The sequence below is a fragment of the Trachemys scripta genome, chromosome 17 (assembly GCF_013100865.1).
Source record: "Trachemys scripta elegans isolate TJP31775 chromosome 17, CAS_Tse_1.0, whole genome shotgun sequence".
Taxonomy (NCBI): Eukaryota; Metazoa; Chordata; order Testudines; family Emydidae; genus Trachemys; species Trachemys scripta.
This window is the reverse complement of record NC_048314.1, coordinates 1,990,277-2,010,306: the sequence shown is the minus strand read 5'-3', so window position 1 is coordinate 2,010,306 and position 20,030 is coordinate 1,990,277. Positions and strand designations below refer to the sequence as shown.

At 53.2% G+C, this 20,030-nt stretch overlaps 1 protein-coding gene across 1 annotated transcript in view; it reads right to left on the bottom strand.

Moving 5' to 3' along the window:
• Window positions 1–4,383: 4,383 nt before the first annotated feature.
• NDOR1 (NADPH dependent diflavin oxidoreductase 1) overlaps window positions 4,384–20,030 on the bottom strand; it is a 35,734-nt gene continuing 20,087 nt past the window's right edge. Inside the window, exons 2-4 of the mRNA XM_034752007.1 lie at window positions 19,132–19,173; window positions 10,199–10,293; window positions 4,384–4,646 (exon numbers count right to left, since the gene is read on the bottom strand). Coding sequence (XP_034607898.1) covers window positions 4,502–4,646; window positions 10,199–10,293; window positions 19,132–19,173 — 282 coding nt within the window. The 3' untranslated portion in view covers window positions 4,384–4,501. The remainder of the gene's footprint in view (window positions 4,647–10,198; window positions 10,294–19,131; window positions 19,174–20,030) is intronic.

The window sequence follows — 20,030 nt, the reverse complement described above, 5'->3', positions numbered from 1 at the left end:
TGTCTGCCTTGTTGCATGTGGGTGGTATGGTAGCTGGTGTATCCTATACCAAATGGGCTGGTGAGAATAACGCGTCATAAACGAGGAAGGGAATCTTGCCTTGGGAGGAGGCATGTAAAATACTGTGACGGAGCAGGGAACAGGGCAGATTTGACCTGGGAATGTTGCAGGGGGGTTGCAGTGGGGATGTGGGACTTCCCTTGAAGGAAGCTACCTGAGCTGTAACCTGAGCCAGGAACGGGGGTGGGGAGAATTAACACCTTCTGCCCGGGAGACTGAACAAAGGAGAGGAGCAGCGGGAGGGGCTTGGAGTTTAGTTTCGGTTTGGGCTGGGTGGTGCAACGCAGGGAACCCCAAGCTGGGGTCTAAGCTCCCTGAACCTCCCAGAGGGACCTAATTGAGGGGGTCTGGTCGTACCTACACGCTCTGCTTGAGACTGTGTTCCTGTCCTTAAATAAACCTTCTGCTTTACTGGCTGGTTGAGAGTCGCAGTGAATCTCGGGAAGAGGGGTGCAGGGCCCTAACTCCCCCACAATCCGCAACAAATACTCAACCAGGGAGCATTGTATTTCTTGTATTTCCTCCAAAGGGCTTGGCCAGGCTTCTGATATTCTTTTATCAGCTCTTGAAAGGCCTTGAAATCCTCTGCATAGGGTGGGGGCCTCGTCAGGTATTAGATAGTGGGGTCTCATCTCTTACCTCCTGCTCCTCTTGGGGGTGTCCTCCTGGGGAGGAGGGTCCTGAGGTACCAGTAGCTGCTGATCCAGGTGGGTCCTCTTGTATGAGGGCACCTATAAAATTGGTCACCATAAGGGGCCCAAGGGTTCCAAAAACCCTGTGGTGGAGCACAGAGGAAAGGAGTGGTACCCCAAGGGTGTTCCTACCAAGGTTGATGGGTAAGACATTGGCTGGTTCCTGAGGTCTCCTCCTAGGAGTAGACTTCTAGGGAGGGAGGTTGGAATGGGAAAGTGGTGGAGTCCTGGACAGAAATATCCAAGTCCAAGAGGTGTCATCTCCCATATTCAGAGGGGAGCTATGGTGTTGGTATTGGTGGTTGAGTCTTTGTAGCATCACCAGGGATTCTGGTTTGAGGGGGTGTGTTGGTACCAGCTGTCATCAGATGTTTGGCTGCATGTGTGTTCTTTCTGCGTGCTGTACTGACTCCAGCCAGAAAGCCCGTACAGCAGGCTGTGATCAAACGGCCCAATAAATCCACAGACTTGGTTCATAGGGAAGGCACTTGGTCAGGTTTATTGTCAACGAAGCACTTCTAATGGTTTGGCTCAATGGTTACAGGCACACTAACACATGGATGACCGTTGCAATGGACTAGCTCAGTTAATAGTGGGACTTTCCATTATCCCCAGACAGCCAAAGACACTCCCTCTGAGATATCTTTTAATACATCAGTACAAACGAGTTACACACTGCCCCTCTGCTGTAGTTAGTTGACACCCTCTGACGTAGCCAATTACCTCCCATCACCTTGTACGTCTCTATCCATCACACTGTTATCCTGACCTTATCTGTAGGATGGGTCAGTGCGTTCCTGTTCTCTTTGGGGAATGTGTTTGGCATCGAGGTGTTGTGGTACCACCTACCTGGAATGTGCTTGTGTTTATATTCTTATGCCTAGCAGCACTTAGGAATGTGTGTTTCTGCAATATCAGCCCTGTTCTTGCTAGATTCCGGGAGCAGGGCCTGCCTCTTGCTCACAACTTAACTTTGCTTTATAGCAGCAAAGTTTTGACTACTTTAGCCCAGGCCTCAGGCCTCAGACCAGGCCTCTGATACATGGGCTTGCTTCAGGCCCTCTTCCTACGACATCAGCAAGCATAGTCGATACCTCTCAGCAGAGGGGATTCGGGGTCTTCCATGACTCAGAGATCCTCACGGGAGAGCCACCTGGTTGGTAATGGTGACCCTGTTCCTGAGGGTGAGGCCCGCTGAGCAGTGCTGGGGATGGCACAGATGAACGCTTCGTGCGTTCTCTGTGGCTGTGACCCGGGGAAGATGATACCGGAGCACGTGTCTAAGAGGATTTCTTTAAGCTGACCCTCTGTTTGGAGGGCTCTGGCCAGAGGACTCCTGTTGGTCCTAGGGCAGGGAGAAGCCTCAGCAGTCTCAACAGCAGGACGTGAGGTCTCCGTGCTCCCTGGCCTTAGAGGAGACTTTTCCCTCCTTTGAGTCTCTCTCTGGTGAATGGGCCTTTTCCTCCTCTGAAGCTTCAAAGTATCCTAAGCTGCACCTAAGCTCTTCAGCCACCGGCGTGCCCCTCAAGCAGCTACACCGATGTACGGGGGTGGGGGGAGAGGAAATCAGACCCCACAGCTCTCAGGGAACGCTCCATAAGTCTTCCCTCAGCTCTCTGGATCTGCTCTCAAAGCTGGAGCAGCCCCTATACTTAGAGGGGATGTGGGTGTCACGGAGTATTGGGAAACTCAGGGCCCTGCACCCCCGGCTTCCTACGATTCACTGCGACTCAGCCAGCCAGTAAAGCAGAAGGTTTATTTGGATGACAGGAATACAGTCCAAGACAGGTCTTGCAGGCACAGACAACAGGGACCCCCTCAGTTAGGTCCATCTTGGGGTCCCCGGGCATCCCAGCCCAGCCCCCCTTGGGAGGTCAGAGCCATCTCTGCCTCCCAGCCATCTCTCCAGCCTGCTTCCCACACTCTGGCTTCAGCGACCCCTCCCACAGCCTTTGTTCAGTTTCCCGGGATAAGGAGTCACCTGGCCTTCAACCCCTTCCTGGGTTCTCATGTTACACACTCAGGTATGCGCCCTCGGGCTGTCTCCCATCCTCCAATGCAGACTATTCCAGCCACACTCCCCTGTCAGCATTCACAGACCACAGTGAGAACAAGCCCAGTTCGTCACAGTGGGGCTCTCCAAGGTAGCGGAGGCAGCCGGAATGGTCTGTGACAGGTCTGGCAGGGTTTGAACCCAGGGGTTTTGGCCTAACCCACCTGGGGAAGGCCACCAACAAACGGGCTGAGGTCAAAGCAGGCCCTGATTACAAAGAAAGGGGCGGGGAGTCCCCGAACACCCAAGTCTGTGCTAAACAACAAACAAAAGGAGAAACACGTCCAGAAATAAAAGAATAGAAGTGAGTTGTGCGGCGAACCAGCAGTGCCGTAACGCTCCACCTCGAGCCGCAGACAGCTGGGAAGGAACTGACTTGTGGTGGTGGGTGCACCCCTCCCTCTGGCCCTTTGTACTGGAGCACAAGGATGTGTGGGGCACAGGCATGGATGTGCAGACGCTGCTTCCACTCCCATTTCTGCCAGCTGGGACCCATGTGCCAGCACCCCTGGAGCCTAGGAAGGGGGGAAAGCACTGGCTACCTTCACCGGGAGCCCTGCACACAGCTGTTGCTAAGAGTGAATGTGGCTCCTGGAGAAGTCTTCCCCTTCCAGGTGTGGCTGGGCCTTGGATCAGCTAAACCGCAGCCCCCAGCCCCCCTCCAGATTCCAAGTGCAGGTTCTGCATACATTCACTGGGACAGCCCCGTGTTCAGCTGCCTCCGTGGCACAGAACTGCGTGGGAGGAGGCTTGGCTGCTTGGGCTGCTGGCTCGGAGGTGATACAGGAGGCCACTAGAGACTGGGCAGGGAACCAGTGACTTATGCCCCATTTAAACTATCCTTAGCAGGTGTGGGCTCAGCTCCTGGAGGAGTGGGGAAGCTCACACTTCTCTGAGTCATGCGTTCAGGCTACTGGCAGACTCCGGAAGGTGAACTGGCATCAGTGACACCTGCTTCAAGTATTCAGGGACTCACTAGCTTCCCTACATGACACCACCATTCTGCAGCAGGAGGCAGACTCTCAGAGAGGAAATACAGGACAGCATGGCCTTGTTTACATGGGTGGGTGACTGGGTATACTCATGATTCTGCCATGGACTCACTTAGCCTTGGGCAAGCCATTTCCCCTCTTTGCGCCTCAGTTTCCCCTCTAGAGATGGGGATAACGTGACTCAGCACTTTGAGCTCCGCCTAGGAAAGATGACAGGTGAATAGAAACTTCCCGTTCCTGAAGAGAGCACATATCTACGCAGCCCCTCGCTAACACCCCTTGGCCAGCTCCACAGATACCAGCTCGAATCCATCAAACAGCTGTTCTGTGGCCAGCGTGAGAAGTCTGGCGCCTTGGCCTAGACAGGCAAAGCACCAGCACGGCTTGGCAAGGAGACTGAGCGCCCCCTCCAGGCCAGGGGTGCGGTGCGCACGTAAATAGGCAGCGTGACGGACACTGACGCTGCTGCTATGGGTGCAGGGGCTGGTGTGGGGACAAACCCAGCCACCTCCAGGATCAACACCCTGTCACCGGCAGGGCAACTGTGCCAACTGAGACGCCCTCGGACTGAAGTGTGAGGCTGATACAAGGTGCTGACGGGTTTATTGGACGTTGTCTGTGCCTGGACACTCCCACATAGCTACAAGCATTTGGCTGGGCGGGGGAATGGCCAGGAGCAGGCAGTCCAAGGCTCGGCTCCAGACTTACGACCAGGTTTCCATCTGGAAGCGATGGGCTCTTTCCAAGGCTGTTAGATACTCCTCGGCTTCTGAGGGGGACAGGTCCCCTTCCAACTGGAACACGGATTTTAGGGCTTCTGCTACTGCTGCCGGCATTTGCTTGGCATTTCTGGAAGAGAGAAAGTCTCTATTGTAACTGCAAAGCAGAACACAGGACAGTCTCAACACATCAGCCCCTCCAGCTCCCCCGTAAGGCCAGCTCTGTTCATTCCTATCACTGATGGGGCCAGGGCAGGGCTTTCTCTGCAGTCCCCCACATTGCTTCGCCAAGGCCCCATGGTGGGCTGGATACAGGTCTCTCTCACTCCCAGAGCTGCGCAGTAAGGGTTGGTTTCAGCTTTGTTGGCCCGGTCATGGGACCAAACCCAGCTGTGCTGTCCTGACCAGTACAAGGGCGAGCTCCATCTTAGTGACACTCAAGCCCTTTCTCCAGCCCTGCCGTGAGCACGCAGCTATTCCCAGCAGGGCTAGCCTGGCTCCCCTTGATGCAGCCCATCGGCTGCCTTGCGGGTCAGTTCCTGTGCGGTGGCTTTATAACCACTCACGGCAGCATAGCGCCCCTGGGCACGGCGCTGGACACAGAGCAGCGTACACTTGAACCAATGCGCTCGCCAGACAGGGGGTCCAGCGCCCAGCAGGGAGTATGTGCCTGTGGGAACGCAGCTGAGGCACATGGCTGCAAGCAGGGGTTCCCGGGCATTAGACTCCTCGGCACGACAGGGGCAGTCTGTCTGGCTTTGCACTGAGGGAGGCCGGGGGGCTTCCCGGATACATAGACCCAAACCAAACCTTGGGTTCCAAAAACTGTTGTGGCCATTCCCTGGCAAACAGGGCCACTATCTCAGTTCAGCTCCAAGCTCAACCCTCAAAACCAAGGACACGGCCAACTACGGAGTCATGGACTCACCTCCCCACATCACAAACCACAGTATAAAGCCGGGCCGTTTCGTCACAGCGCAGCAGCCTTAAGGCGTCCCTGTAGATTGTTGGGGTTTTCCGAGTATTATTTCATGTATGTATGTATGTATACATCTATTGTCTTTAGAGTGATTTTGATCACCAAGGATCTTCTCTGAAGGGATTTCTTAGGTGGGAGATATCCCTCACTATTTAGTAACTGGCGGTGGAATATGATACCAGCGTATCTAGGGCTGCCACGGCTCTTCTGTAGTCTGCAGAAGAGGGTCAGGATAGCAGGAGAGTGTTGGCTTGTTTGGAGTCCAGGGCCACCCTTATAAACTCACGTGGCTTTGGTTAGCCACCAGCATGGATTTTGGCAGGCTGCCTACCAGCCCTATGGCCTGAATCAATTTGCTGACCACAGTTAGAGCGGAAAGGCCTCCTGAGACAATCTACATTGAATCAGTCAGTCAGCCAGGTGGATACGCAGACTCCCAGGGTCCTGAGCAGAATGCCCATACAGGCAGGCATTCAGTGAAGACCCTTGGGACCATGGACAGGCTGTATGGTAACACTGGGTGATGATATTGTCTGCCCCTTACTATGAAACAAAGGTCCCCTGCGAGCTGGATGAACCGTGATGTCCTGCAAGGCCAGAGGGACGCGCTCCGGAAGAGGGTCTCAGGAGGGCATGAGGGAGGTTCATGTCACTGTCTGGAACTTCAGCTGTTTCCTGGACTTGCCCAATGTCTGTATCCCACGATGGGGGGCAGTCCTTTCTGCGGGACGCATTACCTTCCATCAGCCCTTCCACAGGAGTTAGCCACGGTCCTTTGCTGGCTCTACGGCACCTTCATTTATGGGTACGGCCACTGCATCCACTTCTTTGGGCTGCAGGGTATCAAAGAGACTGTGGGATTTCTCTTGTCTCTCTGACCATTCTGAGTCTTGGTCTGTGAAACTGTGCCAAGCAGCTGGTCAATGAACCTGACCCTCACAACTTTAAATCCAGGCTGGGGGGTTTCTAACCATCTTCACGAGTTCAAACAGGAATTAATGCAGGGCAGTCCTATAGCCTGTATTCTACAGATCAGAATGGATGACGACGGGTGTGACAGAATATACCGGGGTGGCCAAACTTACTGAGCCGCCGAGCCACATCCCACAATCTTCAGAAGTTCAAGAGCTGGGACACACCAGCTGGGGCTCGGGGCTTCTGCAGCAGCTGGGACTCAGGACTTCTGCCCCGCAGGAGGCATCAGCCGGGCTTGGGGCTTCGGCTCTGCTCCAGCTGAAGCCCCAAGGACTTGCAGGTGCTCCCCGTGGGGCTGAAGCCCCGCCACCGCCCTCCATGCTGGGCAGAAGCCCCTACCCCACCACCCTGCTGCAAGGTAGGGGTCCGGAGCTCCCCCCAAGTCTGGTAGGTGGCGAATGGGTGGGGGTGGGGCCCTGTAAAAGAGCCACATGCAGCTCGCGAGTCACAGTTTGGCCCCCCCCGGAATATACCCATGTCCACTACTGTAATAATCTTTGTACACAGCAGGCCTGGCAGGGCATCGTTTGAAAACTCATAATTTGCTGGTCATTATTGTCCTAGAAAAATACGTGTGGCAATGTTGTATGTGAATTACTCACACACGTTCCAAGTCTGGGGAGTGGCCAAACCGGTTCCTTGGAGACAAAGGGCAAGCTGATGCCTCAGCCAGGGGTAAACAAGATCAGTGGGCTAAGTCAACCTGCTAAGTGGCCAATCTTTAGCAGGAAAGATGAAAACTACATCTTAGCAAAGAAACAGCATGGAGTTCCCGTCCACAGAGTCTGCCTGTCCCTGTGCTCCCAGCAGGACATGCTTCGCAAAGGGAGGACGGGACGATAAAGGGAAGGGGCAGACACCCCAATAGATCCCCTCCTCCTCTCTCTCTTTCTGTGCATCGATTCACTGCACCAGAAGGAACAAGAGAAGCAGCCATTACCCAGAAGAAGGGGTCCTGGCTGAAGACGTTTGGCCAGTAAGACTCTTGAGAGCATAGGGTGAGAAAAGCTTCACCTGGAGTTTCACAGAGTTTGTTACATTAGCCATTAGTTGCGTTTTATCCATATTTTTCTTGTAACATGTCTGACTTTTATGCCTCATTACTTGTATTCACTTCAAATCTATTTCTTTGTAGTTAATAAACTTGCGTTATTGTTTTAGCTAAGCCGGTGTGTTCCAGAAACTCCATCTGGGGTAACAAGATTGGTGCATATCAATCTTTCTGTTCATACACTGATGGATTTGATATGAGCCTGTCTTGTCCAGGAGAGGTCTGGCAGGACGAGACGTACATTTCTGGGGAACGCTGGGCCGGGAGTGTGCTGGGGCCCGGCAGGATAATGCAGAGCCTGGGTGTGGCTGGGACACACAGCTGAAGCCGGGAGTGACTTACCTGCTGTAGGCTGTTTGTGAACTGCAGCAGCAGCAGAGCAGTGAAAAGGGCAGCCCATGCTAGAGGGCAGGGGTGACTCACTACTCACTGGTCTGGATTGTGCTCTGGGTGTGTCACAACAGGGTTCCCCACTGGCCTGGGAACCGATGAGTGTGTGTCACTGGGACACCTACCCTAGGGACTGTCTGGCAACACCAACCCCCACTGAAAGACAAAACGCAGAGTAGGGGGGTGGTCACTGCAGTGCCCAGACTCACAGACATGGGTGGCAGGAAGCGGCTGGGGCTGCCCTGACAGACTCTGAGCCCACACACACAAGGCACATGCCCAGACAGGTCTCTCTCCCCTTTGGGTGCCTAGCGCTGGAGCCAGGTGCCTGGGGGTCGGCTCCTCCATTGGAAAATGGTGGCCAGTTGGTCTTTGGGATGATGGAGTTTTGAAATGTTTCCTGAACCTTAAACCGGAGGGTCTCCGGCCAGAGGACACTGCTCATCCAGGCAGCCAGCGGGAGAGGTGCCCCGGGGAGGATGGCGTGTCCTGGGTGGCCAAGGAAGACCTAGTGCGCACTTCCAGGACTGCAGAGGAGGTCACTCTCACCCCCAGGATCAGCGAAGAGGTTAAGACAAGCAAGTCTTACCCTCATTCAACAGATGGGAGAATGAAGGTGGACAGGTGACGTGACTTGGCGTGGGTCAGCAGCAGAGCCAGGAATAAGCCCAGATCTCCTGGCTCCCCAGCCTTGCTCTAACCACTAGACCCACTCTTTGATTAACAGCAGTCGGGATTTGACTGGGCTCAGGTCAGAATTCGTGAGCACTAGGTTCTGGGCAGAGATCTCAGGGGCTGTTTCGAGGCAGCTGCACAATGTTTAGCCAGTGACAAGGCTCACGAGTGTAACCTGGCTAGGATGCAAGGCAGGGACGGAGTCAGGCAGCACGTGGAGGCCTGGCCAGAGGAGAGAGAGGCTGCTCCAGGAAGTCATTCTCCAAGGTACTAATGGAGCGAGGCAGGAAACTCTAAGGAGCTAGGAAAGCTGTCTGACATGGCGCACTGACACGGGTTACTGGTGATTTGGAATCGGATTGGCTCTCCTATGAGATGGGGCTTTAATAGTTTTGTTCTTTCCTGAAGATTATGTTGGGCTCTTCCTTTCCCTGGGCCTTACCCTGGGATCCCAGAGGGCTGTGTGTGTATGGAGGGCCAGGCAGGCAGGCTTGGATGAGATACTGTGAGCGGCAGTACCACCGCTATGCTGGAGGGGATACTGATTGGCAAAGAGAAGCACACCCTTCTGAAGGAACTGGCAATGACCACCAGGAACATATTGCCAAGAAGACTGGAAGTTTTAGGGTCTCGCTGGCTGTGTCTTCACTCCTGTAGTCCCACACAGCAATGGTGGCCCCTGCCGGCAGCTGGCAGACGTCCTCTCCCGTCTCGGATGTGGGCCACACCGTGCTCACTCATGTCCGTCACCCTCAGCCACATTAACGTAGCTCTGTTTGGGGCTGAAAGCCTCAGCTGATGCAGGATGGGCCGGGGGCACACGGACAGGTATGCTGTGTGCGCTCTGCATTGGTTGACAAGTGACTGCTGAGTGCCTGGCTGTTTATAAGGCCCTAAGTGGTCTAGGCCCCAGTAATCTCAGAGTTCCGTGGCCCGGGGTGCTCGGGTGGAACTCACCGGGAGCTAGAGAGGGGAGGGTATTTTTGTGTCATCTTAGTAATAATGCTGGTTTGCACTTGCACTACAGAGCCTCAAGTCACCAGGGTTGGGGTACCATAGTCAGGCTCTCTCCCCTGTGGGGACGACTGGAATCCGGTTTGCAATGGATCCCTGGCTCCCAGTCCCTTAGGTAGGTCCTCTGGCCATCAGCACAGTATGTTCTGTTCGGGGAAATCCCTGGACTTCTGAGTTCTGTACAAGGTGCTCAGATACCATGAGCATGGCCCTCAGAAGTGTGTGTTCTCCGTTCATGAAATACTGCGATCACACAGGGAGAGGTGTGCAGGGTGGCTAACCCCAACTGACTGCTTCCAGCTACCAAACCCACCTACAGCTCTACGCGACCCCACTTCCTGCCAGTGCCTGAACCAGCCGGCTGTGCCCATGGCAGGCTGTGCCCACTTCGCTCTGCTAGGGCCTCGCCTGGCAGCCTGTGCTGATGGGAGTGCGGGCCGCTTAGCGCCGCAAGGTCTTGCCCTGCCGGCTGGGGAAGTGATTCCCTGTCTCTTGAGGCACCGCTAGCCTGTTAATGGGAGGAAAGATGGTGCCCAATTACAATGTGAACCAGACCTGCCGTGGGAGAGCAGCACTCCTGGTGCAGCGAGATACTCACCCCGCCAGGTAGATGTGAGCGTTCCCACGGCTCAGCAGGTCCCAGACCAGTCCTTTGTTCTCTCTAATTCGGTGCTGAACATAAATCTTCTCCTCCTGCAGGGAAACACACACCCGATGCTAGCCAGCAGCCATGTCCGGTTATTGGCATAGACACCAGAACTAATGCCCTTGCCCATCCCTGGGGTGAGAGCAGGATCGCACTGGTCAGTTATTTCCAGTGTTTCAACAGGCCAGTTTATACAATGGACATCAGAGGGCATCAACCCAGGCACTTGGTAGGCTCTACAGAACAAGGCCTTACGATCTCTGCTCACACAGGAGATCCTCAAGTTCACAGACAGACGAGGGCCAGGGGGGACGCGGCACTGGGAGACGGGCACAGCAGAGGGATCACACGTGGAGCTGAGTGGCTATCATAAATGGTTTTCTTTCAGGACACCGATCCCGTCCCTGCTCCTCCCCCGCAAGCAGCTGTTGGCATGGGAAGAGGTGCTGCCGGGCCATAAGTCAGAGAGGCTGCAAGGAGCAGGGTCCCTAGAAGCATCCCCTTCTCCCGCAAGCCAGCACTGAAATAAGCAGGCAGCGCCGCACTTCTTTAGACAAGCCCAGCAAGGCACTCCGGCCAGAGAGAGTCCTGCACCTGTCCTGACTGCAGCTCCCCTACCTCACCCCAAGTGCCAGTGTTTGAGACCGGCCTGCCAGCATCTGCTCCATGGCCAACCCGGGCTGTGAACCTGACTGCCAGAATCTGCTCCAAACCCCACTCCCCTCCGGGCCTAGCGCTAGCTGGTGCAGCGGAGAAAGTGGGCAGGGCTGGCCTGACTAGGCGATTACCTGACTCAATGCATCTCCTAAGCAGCCTCCCTCCAGCTGAGCTCCCGTGGAGCATGGGCAGGGATTTAAAGCTGCCCTCCCGAGGCAGAATTCCCAGGGGAGAATGACAGAGGCACCACTGCCTCTGATGCAGCTATGCCCACTGAAGACAGCCTGGCAGCCACTGGCCCAAGCACAGCAGGGCACTAGGATATCAGATATCTAACTGCTCGTGCTCCACCACGGCCTGCCTGCATGCAACCCAGAGACACATCCAGGGGCCTCTGGGTGAGGGAGAACGTCTCCCCAGGGTGCCCCCTCTGCCGTTGGAGAGGACTGGAATGACCGCACTGGAGCTGGGTGAGCACTGGGTGAACCTCTCAAACCTGCCAGGGGTCTTTGGCATTGGAGACATAGCTGCATGCGAGGCAGTGGTGTCTCTGTCTTTTGCCGCTTTAGTCTGGCCCTGTAATGGTTTCTGCTTTCAGCAGGGAGGCTGGTCTGGGCAAGATCCCCTGCCAGACGTCCCTGGCTCAAACACCCTCAGTGGTTTCAGTAACAATGCCCCAGCCACTGCAGGGCACCCTGCAGTGTCACACTTCAGCGTAACTCAGAGAAGTGGAGCAAGGTCCCATGGGAAGAAAATGGAAGGGAAAAAGGAATTCAGGAGAGCTGGCAATTCCTCAAGGAGACAATATTGAAGGCACAACTGCACACTATTCATATGCGAAGGAAAAATAGGAAGATTAGTAAAAGGCCAATATGGCTCCATCAGGAGCTCTTTAATGACCTGAAAATCAAAAAGGAATCCTACAATAAGTGGAAACATGGCCAAATGGATAAGGAAGAGTACAAAAGAAAATAGCGCAAGTGTGTAGGGGCAAAATCAGAAAGGCTAAGGCACAAAATGAGTTACACCTGGCAATAAGACGTTCTTTAAATACATTAGGAGCAAGAGAAAGACAAAGGAAAGTGCAGGTCCTCTACTTAGTGGGGAAGGAGAGCTAACAACTGTGTCATCAAGAAAGCGGAGTTACTTAATGCCTATTTTGCTTCAGTCTTCACTGAAAAGATGAATGATAATTAGATACTCAATAAAATGAATACTGACAACCAGAGGGCAGGAACAAGCCAAAAGAGGGAAAGAACATGTTAAAGAATGTTTAGATAAGTTAGATCTATTCAAGTCAGCAGGGTCTGATGAAATTCATCCCAGGGTACTTAAGGAACTAGCTGAAGCAATCTCAGTGCCATTAGCTATTATCTTTGAGAATTCCTGGAGGATGGGAGAGGTCCCAGGAGACTGGAGAAGGGCGCAAACAGCACCTAGCTTTAAAAGGGGATCAAGGAGGACCCAGGGAACCATAGACCAGTCAGCCTAACTTCAGTGCTTAGAAAGATATTGGAGCAAATTATTAAACAATCAACTGGTAAGCACCTTGAGGATAACAGGGTTATAAGGAACAGTCAGTGCGGATCTGTCAAGAACAAATCATGCCAAACCAACTTAATTCCCTTCTTTGAGAGGATTACTGACGTAGTGCATGGGGAGAAGCAGTAGACATGATATACCTTGATGTTAGTAAGGCTTTTGACATAATTCTGCATGACATTCTCATAGGCAAACTAGGGAAATGTGGTCTAGATGAATATACTATAAAGTGGGTGCGAAACAAGTTGCAATCCTGTAATCAAAGAGTAGTTATCAATGGTTTACTGTCAACTTGGGAGGATGGATCTAGTGGGGTTCCGCAGGGGTCAGGCCTGGGTCCACTATTATTCAATATTTTCATTAATGAATTGGATAATGGAATGGAGAATATACTTATAACGTTTGCAGGTGACACCAAGCTGGGAGGGGTTACAAGCACTTTGGAAGACAAGTTTAAAATTCAAAAATGACCGTGACAAATTGGAAAATTGATCTGAATTCAACCAGAAGTAATTCAATAAAGACAAGTGCAAAATACTTCACTTAGAAAGGAAAAATCAAATGCACAACTACAACATGGGGAGAAATGGTCTAGGCAGTCGTACTGAAAAAAGACTCTGGGGGTTATAGTGGTTCACAAACTGATTATAAGCCAACAACGTGATTAGGGTGACCAGATCACCGACATGAAATATCGGGACGCTGGGGGCGGAGCAAAAAAAAAAAAAATAAAATAAAATAAAAAAAGCCATTTTGCTGGACACATGCGGCGCGTCCTGTCACCCCGCGGGGAAGGAGCCGCTGGAGCGCAGCCGAACGGGAGAGGCGCAGGACTCCAGACCCCGGCAGCGGCAGGGCTGCGCGAGTGGCCACGTAAAGTTTATCGGCTGGGGGGGGGGGGGGGGCTGGCTCCTTGCCCTGTAGGGGGGTAGCGTCCCCGCCCCGTGCCAGCATGTCTCTCCAGCCGTCGCAGGCCAGGTAGGGAGCCAAGTCTCCCTCCCCCCATCCTGACTCCTCAGCTGAGTGGCATTCCTCCTCCCTCCCCGGCTTGAAGCTGGAATGCTGGCACAAGCCTGGAGGGAGGGAGTGGTGGCCGGCTTCCAGTTCCTGGAGCTGAAAGCACCGGGTGGGCAGGCAAGGGTGCTGCCCCCCCAGGGGGGGGGCGGGGGGGGGGGGCTCAGCTGAGGAGCCAGGACAAGGGGGGAGGGGAGGACTTGGCTCCTTACCACCCCCCACAGGGGCGAGGACCAGCCGGGGTCCACCCCAAGCCGATAAACTTTACATGGCCACTCGTGTGGCCCCGAGCCGCTCTCCCCCGCCGCTGCTGGGATCCGGAGCCCCGTGCCTCTCCCGCTCGGCTGCGCTCCAGCGGCTCCTTCCCTGCAGGGCGGCGGGACGCGCCACATGTGCCGGGGGCCCGGGGGGGGGGGGCACCGCACGTGGCTGCGGCGCGGCCCCCTTGCCCGCCCAGTGCCCGTACTCACCAGCTCCAGGAACTGGAAGCCAGCCACCACCCTCTCCCTCCAGGCTCGCCGCCATTACAGCGGCAAGCCTGGGAGGGAGGAGGAATGCCATGTGCTTGGGGAAGAGGTGGGGCCAGGGCGGGGATTTGGGGAGGGAGCCAATAGGGGAAGGAGGGGGCGGAGTCGGGTGAGGGTGAGGTGAGAGCCCTTCCGGGAGGGCAAAATTGCTTGTTTGTCCAGTGTCCCGACCGCACATCATAGAATCATAGAATATCAGGGTTGGAAGGGACCTTAAGAGATCATCTAGTCCAACCCCCTGCTCAAATCAGGACCAATTCCCAACTAAATCATCCCAGCCAGGGCTTTGTCAAGCCAGGCCTTAAAAACCTCCAAGGAAGGAGATTCCACCACCTCCCTAGGTAACACACTCCAGTGCTTCACCACTCTCCTAGTGAAATAGTGTTTCCCAATATTCAACCTAGACCTCCCCCACTGCAACTTGAGACCATTGCTCCTTGTTCTGTCATCTGCCACCACTGAGAACAGCCGAGCTCCATCCTCTTTGGAACCCCCCTTCAGGTAGTTGAAGGCTGCTATCAAATCCCCCCTCATTCTTCTCTTCTGGAGACTAAACAATCCCAGTTCCCTCAGCCTCTCCTCATAAGTCATGTGCTCCAGACCCCTAATCATTTTTGTTGCCCTCCGCTGGACTCTTTCCAATTTTTCCACATCCTTCTTGTAGTGTGGGGCCCAAAACTGGACACAGTATTCCAGATGAGGTCTCACCAATGTCGAATAAAGGGGAACGATCACGTTCCTCGATCTGCTGGCAATGCCCCAACTTATACAGCCCAAAATGCCGTTAGCCTTCTTGGCAACAAGAGCACACTGTTGACTCATATCCAGCTTCTCATCCACTGTGACCCCTAGGTCCTTTTCTGCAGAATTGCTACCTAGCCATTCGGTCCCTAGTCTGTAGCAGTGCATGGGATTCTATCCTTATTGAACCTCATCAGGTTTTTTTTGGCCCAATCCTCTAAAACATGACTTATGAGGAGAGGCTGAGGGAACTGGGATTGTTTAGTCTCCAGAAGAGAAGAATGAGGGGGGATTTGATAGCAGCCTTCAACTACCTGAAGGGGGGTTCCAAAGAGGATGGAGCTCGGCTGTTCTCAGTGGTGGCAGACGACAGAACAAGGAGCAATGGTCTCAAGTTGCAGTGGGGGAGGTCCAGGTTGGATATCAGGAAAAACTATTTCACTAGGAGGGTGGTGAAACACTGGAATGCGTTACCTAGGGAGGTGGTGGAGTCTCCTTCCTTGGAGGTTTTTAAGGCCCGGCTTGACAAAGCCCTGGCTGGGATGATTTAGCTGGGAATTGGTCCTGCTTTGAGCAGGGGGTTGGACTAGATGACCTCTTGAGGTCCCTTCCAACTCTGATATTCTATGATTCTATTTGTTTAGGTCCCTCTGTATCCGATCCCTACCCTCTAGTGTATCTACCACGGCTTCTAGTTTAGTGTCATCTGCAAACTTGATGAGAGTGCAGTCCACACCATCCTCCAGATCATTAATAAAGATATTAAACAAAACCGGCCCCAGGACCGACCCTTGGGGCACTCCGCTTGAAACCGGCTGCCAACTAGACATGGAGCCATTGATCACTACCCGTTGAGCCCGACGATCTAGCCAGCTTTCTATCCACCTTACAGTCCATTCGTCCAGCCCGTACTTCTTTAACTTGGCGGCACGAATACTGTGGGAGACTGTATCAAAAGCTTCGGTCAGGACGCGGGACAAACAAGCAAATATCGGGACAGTCCCGATGAAATCGGGACGTCTGGTCGCCCTAAATGTGATGCAGCTGCAAAAAAGGCTAATACGGCTCTGGGGTGTATTAACAGGAATGCTGTATGTAAGACGTAGCAGGTAATTGTCCCGGCTCTACTCGGCACTGGTGAGGCCCCAGCTGGAGTACAGTGTCCAATTCTGGGCACCGCAGTTTAGGAAGGATGTGGGAAAATTGCAGAGAGTCCAGAGGAGAGCAACACAAATGATCAAAGGTTTAGAAAACCTGATCCTACGAGGGAAGGTTGAAAAAACCCTGGGCATGTTTAGATTGAGAAAAGAAGACTGAGGGGGGACCTGGTAAGAGTCTTCCAATGTGTTACAGACTGTAATAAAGAGGACTGTGATCAATTGTTCTCCAGGTGCACTGGAAGGAGGACAAGTAGTAATGGGCTTAATCTGCAGCAAGGGAGATTTAGGTTAGAAATTAGGTAAAACTTTCTAACTCTACGGGTAGTTAAAACTCTGGAACAGGTGTCCAAGGGAGGTTGTGGAATCCCCATCATTGGAAGCTTTTAAAAACAAGTTGGACAAATTCCTGTCAGGGATGGTCTAGGTTTACTTGATCCTGTCACAGTGCAGGGGGCTGGACTTGATGACTTCTCGAGGTTCCTTCCAGTCCTACATTTCTATGATTCTATGTAAACATAGTAAAGGGCTAACAGGTGCTTTACCAAATGGTTAATCAAATCAAAGAGATTGTTAGAGAGTCTTGAACCCTTGGTCCATGCCCATCTGTAACACCACCTACAGATGCGCTTACAGCCAGGCTACTAACACAGGCTACTAACACAGGCTACTAACGTGGGCTTATGCTTATGAGTGCCATAAATCATTCAGTAACCCGTTATCAATGACTGATATATGCAGCCTTAACGCAGTGAGACCCAATCCAGACACCACGACAGGTGACTGACACGTCACTGTGGGGGGATATAGCTCAGTGGTTTGAGCATTGGCCTGCTAAACCCAGGGTTGTGAGCTCAATCCTTGAGGGGGCCACTTAGGGATCTGGGGCAAAATCAGTACTTGGTCCTGCTAGTGAAGGCAGGGGGCTGGACTCAATGACCTTTCAAAGTCCCTTCCAGCTCTAGGAGATGGGATATCTCCATTAATTTATTTCCACCCCCACTGAGCCAGGCTCTTGCAATTTGGTACATTACAGGACACCAAGTACAGGAAGACATCCCATGTACCAACTTGACCTTTGATGACCTCTGATGGAAGGGCAATTCCAGGACCCCTTTGAGCTACAGTCTGGAGATCTGGAGCACACTGTCCCTAAGGGAGATGTCCCCAAAGTAACCTGTGATCCTGTTTGGCACTGTGGCAGGCCATCAGTGTCATGAGTACATCAGTTATGTCCATTGTTTCCATGTGGGAGCCATATTGGGCAGGGTGCTGTAAGGTATTCTGAGGTGCACAGCTCTATGGATCAGATTTTGGCCAAAAAAGTCATTAAAGGCGAGTGAGCGTGTGGCAGCCATGGCCACCCAAAGCTCAATGTCAGCATCATTGATATTAACTGGTGAAGTACTGACAGCAGTCCTGCCAGGCTGGGGCTCCAAACAGGTTCCGAACACCCAGAGCCAGCTGGGAACACCAGTATTCCGGGGGGATCGCAAGCACCTCGTCTAAACCGGAATGTGGCACACTGAAAATAAGCCAGTCAGACAGGTTCGGATTGGGATCAGTCTCTCTTTCCTGCTTGGGAAGAGGCATGGATGGGGCAGGAGAACTAGGAGAATGAGAGGGTGGTTGTGACACAGGTGCTAGCTGGCAAAGGGTTCGCTGTTCTTTCCAAGCAACTCCTGTCTCAGACCTGACAAACTCACCACACCTAATACACCACTTTCATAGCATTTATCCATAAAGAATAGCATGTCTCCACTGAAAGCTGGTAACTTATCAATACTCCTTGTGAGATGTGTGTACGGGTTGTATTTAAGGAATAATGTCACTATGCTGAAAATTATGCCCTTATGGCCTTGGAGTGAAAGTGAGGCAGCAGGAAATCATGTGTCTTGGTGACGGCCCATTCAAGCAAGAAGGAATTGTCACCCCTCTCTGGCTAGCTAGTTGTGTAACGTATTGCTCAATTGTCTACCACTGCAACAACTTAGAAAAGTCAATGGAAAACCATCAAAGAGAACGATAAAGATCAAAACCACTTGGCAGTGAGGAGGAACCATATGACAGCGAGGGGATCGCCTTGTCTATGAATAAAGAGAAAAGACTGATTCAGTATATCACAGGGTAGAGAAAGACACTCTGTGGCCATTCACTGAGGAGGCAACTGGACAAGCAGGGGTGCTTCATGGAAGACTGGGTTGTGGCTCCTTGGGGCCAGCAAACACTGTGAAAGTCTGAACTTTGGGGGTGAGAATCTACATTATTAGCTCAGAAAAGGAACTGGTAATAAGAGCCAGCACTACTTCATGTTTGATTGTTTTGCTTTGTATGTAACCATTGGTTTCCATCATTAACACTTGTTTCTATTTGAATCTCTCTTCTTTCTTACACAAACTTCCTTTTGTTTTACTATAACTGAACTGGGGTAGTGTCCCTTTGGGAATGGAGGCTCTGGGATTTCTGTGGGTATCACGTGATCAGGGCAGGACACCACAGGGGGACCTTTGGAGGGACTCAGGGGCTGGGTGCATCTATTGTCAAGGGGCAGGACTGGCATAGCCCAGAGGTGAGCGTTTGAGTAGCTTGGTTTGTCAGGGAGATGACACCCAGCTGGCACAGGTAAGACTCCCTCACGCTGGAGGCAGGGGGCACCAAGGTGACTCACAGCTCTGGTGCCCCAAGAAGTGTCACAATGACTTTCCCACCTTGGGAGCGGGGGGCAGATTCTGATCAGCTCCTGAGAGGCCCAGCTTAGGACAGGATCTCTGAGCATGGACACTCACATGAGTTAACAAGCTCCAGAAGGGCATGGACTGTGTATCAGCAGAGCATTCTGGACAAGCTGTTCCTTTAGGCCACATTTCCTTGGAGACAGTGTCAAATAATGGTATCACTACTATTCGCTGCGCATCAAATTTAAGGGTGCTCTACCTCCCCGGGCCCCACAAGGGAATCTTTCATGGACATCTCATCCCCATCACGGACAGACCTATCTACCTCCACACACAGCACGAGACAGGAGAGTTTCAAGCAGGGGACTGGATTAGAGGACCTCCTGAAGTCTCTTCCAACCCTAATATTCTATGATTCTAAGCACAGATACAAATCCAACCCTTGTCCCCTCCCAAAGGAGCTATAAAATATCTGACCACAGAGGAACATCAAGGCCTGCCAAGGTTGGGCTGAGCCCAATTCAGAGGGGTTTAAAAAAACACATCAAAGTGACCCGATTGTTATAATTCACCTGGATTTTCAGAAAGGTTCCGAGCTGGCCCCTCACAAGAGACTGTTAAGGAAAATGATCAGGAGGTAAAAGGTGAAGTCTTGCTGTGGCCTAAAAGCCGGCTACGTGATAGGAAAACAAAGCTCTGTAGTGAAAAGCCTGAAGAGGGGACGCCCCAGGGCTGGTGTTGGGAATGCTGCTCTCCTGGATTAATGCAAGATGGGGAGGAGGACACAGACAGGAAGTGGGTGACATGCACTGATGACACTGATGACACTGATGACATGCACTGATGACTGCTTTGGCCGTCTCTCCTGTGAGTTTATGGGAGAAGACTCGGTCTCTGGGGGTAGGTCTACACTTACCCGGTAGTTCGGCGGTGAGCGATCGGCCCAGCCCCCTCGCTCCCCTCCCCTAGGGTTACCATATTTCAGCAAGCAAAAAAGAGGACGGGAGGAGCCCCGCCCTAGCCCCTCCCACTTCCCGCCCCCCCAGAACCCCCAACCCTCCCCCCGTTCCTTGTCCCCTGACTGCCCCCTCCTGGGACCCCTGCCCCTAACTGCCCCCCAGGACTCCACTCCCTATCTAAGCCTCCCTGCCTCTTGTCCCCTGACTGCCCCAACCCTTATCCACACCCCCACCCCCAGACAGACCCCTGGGACTCCCACGCCCCATCCAACCACTCCCCACCCCCTGACAGCCCCCGCCAGAACTCCCAACCCATCTAAACCTCTCTGCTCCCTGTCCCCTGACTGCTCCGATCCCTCTCCGCACTCCTGCCCCCTGACAGCCCCCCCCAGAACTCCCAACCCATCTAAACCCCTCTGCTCCCTGTCCCCTGACTGCTCCGATCCCTCTCCCCACTCCTGCCCCCTGACAGCTCCCCCCCAGAACTCCCAGCCCCCTACCCCCCGCTCCTT